The 5,223-nt window shown below is 35.6% G+C and overlaps 1 protein-coding gene across 1 annotated transcript; it reads left to right on the top strand.

Moving 5' to 3' along the window:
• The first annotated feature begins 1,132 nt into the window (after positions 1-1,132).
• Positions 1,133-4,133, top strand: LOC104224884 (probable protein phosphatase 2C 23). Its single transcript, XM_009776603.1, has 4 exons — positions 1,133-2,752; positions 2,997-3,110; positions 3,201-3,465; positions 3,564-4,133. Exons 1-4 carry the CDS (start codon positions 1,382-1,384, stop codon positions 3,677-3,679), a joined length of 1,866 nt encoding a protein of 621 aa, XP_009774905.1. The 5' UTR covers positions 1,133-1,381; the 3' UTR covers positions 3,680-4,133.
• Positions 4,134-5,223: the final 1,090 nt, after the last annotated feature.

Below are 5,223 nucleotides of genomic sequence, written 5' to 3'. Positions count from 1 at the left end.
TCTATTGGTTCACAGCACAATGTATTCACTATTTTTACTATTATCTAATTGGAATAGTTTAAGGTTTAGGTTTCCGTCACATTTTTTGGAATGCGGTTTTCCTTAGACCCTGCATGAATACAAGATATTTTATGAATTTGGTTGTCTTTTATATAATTGGAAGAAAATTTATAAACTCATCAACCTCAAAGTTAATAACCAAACAAGTTTATTCTATGAAAAACATAGATAAATCAAGTTTTGCTGTTGAGTGGTTTACATGTTTACAAGCTGATAATGAAAAACCTATATCTAATTAATAGATTCAAGTGTCTTATGGTTGTTCCTAAGATCACTTAATAACAAAAAAACTCATAGTTAGACCTTTCATAATTTTCTTAATTATGTTTAAATATTATTGTGATAAAACGAAACAGAAAGCTTGTAACAAAAGAAATAAAGACACCATTATTAGCTTGAGAATAAAGAGAGCAAATATGTCAGCTATAAGTCTATAACTATGATAGACCAAGCCAAGAAATTTAGCCAGCTGGCAATATTTCTCCTGTAAACGTGGCACCCAATATTATTTCCCAGTTGGCATGCTGCTTTCTCCTCTATATAATCATTTTTTTTGTTTCCATTTGGCCCCATAATATATATATATTTTTCTCAAGTTGGCCCTTTTGACTTTAACTCGTAAGTACTATTTTATTCAAACACCCACACGGTTTAGCTTACCTTAGCCTTAAGCTAAATAAACTCCCACAAATTAAGACATGATAAAAAGTTCAATGTCAACGCCCCTATCCCCACCTCCCTCGAAATGAGTTATCATTTAAATTTTATGAGTTTAACCTTTAAAATTCTGTATTTATATTTTTTAAATTATGATTTTAGACTTATAATTTATTATTTATAATTTTAATAAATTCTTATATTTAAATTTATATTTCATATTAAAAGTACTTGTTTAAGATGAACCAAAAATAAAACGTTGTATTTGCCTATGCTTGATCACCAGACAAATTAAACATTTATAAAATAAAATAATAATAAAAAAGAAAATAGTGAAGTGCCACCCAAAGGAGCATCGAATAAGTACAATAACTAGTAATATTCTTACTTTTCATGTATCCAAAGTCAACTCCCCCATACTTTTTGGTTCTCTCTCTCTCTCTCTCCCCCTTTTCTTCTTCATATTTATGAATTTAAATGCTAAAGGTTCATCAATAACCACCTGCTATAAACTTTCAAATTTCAGTCTTGATATTTTTTCTTCTTTTCTCATAGACTTACAGCTTTATTCTCTCCACAATCCTAAGTCGAACACCAATTAGAAGTGCTTCGTAGTTGAATATTCATCAAAACTGTTTGATATTTTAAACTTATCAAATAAAGGATGGGAAACGGAATTGGAAAGTTGAAGCAGTGTTTTGCAGGAGATGTTGGAGAAATCTCCAAACGACGCCATGATATTGGTGTAGACCTCTCTGATACACTTGACAAAGGATTAGGCCATTCTTTTTGCTACATCTTGCATGATTCATCATCCAAAAATCACCCTTTTTCAGAAGACTCCTCTTCTTCTACCACTACCACTATCTCCAGTGCCAGCAGCAGCAGCCAAACGACGGCGTTTCGTACCATCTCTGGCGCCTCTATCTCCGCCAACACCTCCACGCCCCTCTCCACTGCCCTCGTCGACTTTTGTCCTTCCAATACTTACGTTGAGAAGTCTTCAGCTTTTGAAAGCTCTCAGTGGTTTTCTTCTTTCCCTCTTCAGCCAATTCTCCGGAGATCAATCCCCTCTGTTTGTTCGGGCCCGATTCCCCGACTTTCTACCTCGGGCTCAGGCCCAATCGAGAGGGGATTTCTCTCCGGTCCAATGGAGCGGAGCTTCAATTCCGGTCCATTGGACAATCAGTACGATCAGCTCCAAAGGTACAAACCTGAGTCTAGTAAGTGGCATTTGGTTAGGAATTTAAAGAAAGTTTTATCAAGCTCACTTTTGGGGTTCCAAGAAATGAATTTAGCAGAGGAAAAAAACGACATTAATGGTCAAGTTGGTAACAATTTGAGTAGTGAAAACAGTTTGGCTGATGAAGATGAGGAAAATAAATTATTTAGAAGTCAAAATGTGCAGTGGGCTCAGGGGAAAGCAGGGGAAGACAGAGTACATGTAGTGATTTCTGAGGAACATGGTTGGGTTTTTGTTGGAATTTATGATGGATTTAATGGACCTGATGCCACTGATTTTCTACTGAAAAATCTTTATTCAAATGTGTTCAAGGAACTCAAGGGATTGCTTTGGAATGACAAGTTAGAAACCTCCGAAAAATTCATGTGTAACGAGACAGTTATCGTTCAGAATCAAGAATTAGATCAATTGAGCAATTCAGGACCTGATACAGTTGCTAGTATTAACCATTTGGATGTTTTGAAGGCGTTATCAGAGGCGCTGAGGAGAACCGAGGCATCATATTTGGAGATCACAGATATGATGGTGAACGAGAACCCTGAGTTAGCCTTAATGGGATCTTGTGTCTTAGTTATGTTGATGAAAGGAAAGGATGTTTACTTGATGAATGTTGGAGATAGTAGAGCTGTTTTAGCTCAAAATCCTGAATCCGATCGTTCCATTTGTAATTTGGATCGGATAAATGAGGAGAGCTTAAATAGCATTGATTCACTATATAGAGTTGATTCAGACCGAAAACACAATCTTACTTCTTGTCAACTCACTATGGATCATAGCACATCAGTTAAAGAGGTACTAATTCTAGTCCATTCTACTTAAGTCGATGTACGCTTCAGCTGGTAAATTTGCAGCCATGTGACCAGGAGGTCATGGGTTCGAGCCATGGAAATAGCCTCTTGTAGAAATGCAGAGTCAGGCTGCGTACAATAGTTCCTTATGGTCCGACCCTTCCTGAACCCTGTGCATAGCGGGAGCTTAGTGTATCGGGCTGCCTTTTTACTGTTTCATAGACTAATTCTTATGTTGTCTGATGCAGGAAGTTATTAGGATTATAAGTGAGCATCCTGACGATGCGTCTGCTATAAAAAAGAATAGAGTAAAAGGTTCTTTAAACGTTACTCGAGCTTTCGGAGCAGGCTATCTCAAACAGGTATATATAGCCTTTGAGAAATATCATTTCTTGAAATTTAACTAGAATTAGTCTTGGATTTAACTTCATTTACTTGTTTTGATTCTACAGCCCAAATGGAACAATGCACTTCTAAAGGTTTTCAGAATAGACTACGTTGGAAATTCGCCTTATATCAACTGTTTACCATCAGTTTACCACCACAGACTTAGCCCAAGAGATAGATTTCTGATCTTATCATCTGATGGACTTTACCAATATTTCAACAATGAAGAAGCAGTTGCTGAAGTTGAGACATTTATGTCTATATTCCCAGAGGGAGATCCCTCGCAACATCTTGTTGAAGAAGTGTTATTTAGAGCTGCAAAGAAAGCTGGTAAATACTAATATACTCAATCTGTACTTGTGAGATTTCTAAGTACTAATTTCTCATACAAATCTAACTCTAGAAAACTTTGTTTTCTGATATTCTAGGTATGGATTTCCATGAGTTACTTGATATACCACAAGGCGATCGTAGGAAGTACCACGATGATGTCTCGATTATCATCATATCGTTCGAAGGAAGGATATGGAGATCATCTGTGTAAATCAGCAGAAAAGAATATACTCACACTAATTTTGCTTATTAACTTTTGTTACTCCATTTTGGTGGAAGTGTCTATAGTACACAGCTTAGGCTGCTATACAAGATAGAGAGGCTTAGAGGCGGACCCAAGATTTAACCACAAGAGCAATGTTGCTATTGTTGAGTCTCGATCTTAGGTGAGTATGCTCAATGCTAAACCAGCTCAACCAACCAGCTTTCGTGTTTGAGGGGACAATTAAAATATATAAGGGGTCCTTGGTGTGTGTATATATAGAGTTTTTATCGAGGCTAATGGGTTCTGGTGACCCCTCTACCATCAACCTAGGTCCATCGTCCGCCTCTGGTCAGAGGTTGATGTTTCTTGTTAAGGGGATTGTAAAGGTGCCAATGAAATTGCCCCTATTTCCTTTCCAAATATAATAGGATAATTTGTATCAGATTGTGCTCTTTGTACATATATTCCTAGTTCTAGGTGTCCATTACACTGCTACCTCAATAGACTCGACCAATTGGTCAAAATTTATTTGTTTGTTTCATACTTTTGTTCTAGTTTCAGATTACTCAAATCTCGTACTTACTTTTCAGCAGTTTTAAGTGCAAAACCAAGGCTTAATATCCGGGGCGGAGCTAGCATAAGACTTGCGGGTTTGACCGAACTCAATAACTTTAATTCAAATCTTATATTTGTCGTATGAAATTAGAACCCAATAACTTAAACGGGTTAGAATCCCAAATCAATCAGATTTAAATTCTGACTCCGCCTCTACGATCAATATAACTTATCCAAGAAGAATTTGCTAAAGGAATAAGGATATTAGAATAATGGATGGCATAATGCAAAAAGCAAATGAAATGACAGAGGGAATGGTTGGAATTAGAAGTGCTGGTGGAACAATTTTCCTCTCCATTATCCATATTTTGTTAGGGTACTTAAATTTCAAAATAAACAATTAATTGTTGGTGTAAATTTGAAGTACACTACTGATTTGTTTAATCATGAATGATCCTAGTAGACCAAGTCATCTAACTAAAACTGCCCAGTATTATTAATCACCAGTGATCATGAGGCAGGTGAAAACTAACAGGAAGCGGTTGTTTTTAAGACAAGTTATGTTGAGATTAATTATACTGTAATTAATTAACTGATATTATTTTTTATTGACTATTTGGCATGCTGTATTAATCATGTGATTGTCAATTTTACTGCTTTATTTTGTGATAACTTATTCTGGGATTATTATTCTATCCTCTGGCAGGTATAAGTTATCCCAGTAATTTTTTTAATCCTGGAATAACTTATACCCAGGATTAATAACCAAACAAGGAATATATCGGTACTAAGTTTTTATCCAAGGATTATTTACTTATCCATCATACCAAACGAACACTAAGTTATTTGGTTATCAGGATAAGGATATTAATTACGGTATAAAATTTGAGATTATATTTATTTCATATTTGATTGTGAAATTTAGTTAATAATGGGATAAATTACCAGAATCTTGGTACCTATCGGGATTATAATCCAACGATATCCTAGTTCCA

This window comes from Nicotiana sylvestris, chromosome 12 (assembly GCF_000393655.2).
Source record: "Nicotiana sylvestris chromosome 12, ASM39365v2, whole genome shotgun sequence".
In the NCBI taxonomy this organism is placed as follows: domain Eukaryota; kingdom Viridiplantae; phylum Streptophyta; class Magnoliopsida; order Solanales; family Solanaceae; genus Nicotiana; species Nicotiana sylvestris.
Note: the sequence above shows the minus strand (reverse complement) of the source record. Positions and strands in the feature narration are given on the sequence as shown.

What these genes read in the sequence shown, in the direction of transcription:
- LOC104224884 (XM_009776603.1), top strand. Translation starts at nt 1,382, where the DNA reads ATGGGAAACGGAATTGGAAAGTTGAAGCAGTGTTTTGCAGGAGATGTT. An exon ending in ATAGCACATCAGTTAAAGAG is followed by an intron (nt 2,753 to 2,996) that starts GTACTAATTCTA and finishes TGTCTGATGCAG; the next exon opens with GAAGTTATTAGGATTATAAG. An exon ending in TAGAGCTGCAAAGAAAGCTG is followed by an intron (nt 3,466 to 3,563) that starts GTAAATACTAAT and finishes CTGATATTCTAG; the next exon opens with GTATGGATTTCCATGAGTTA.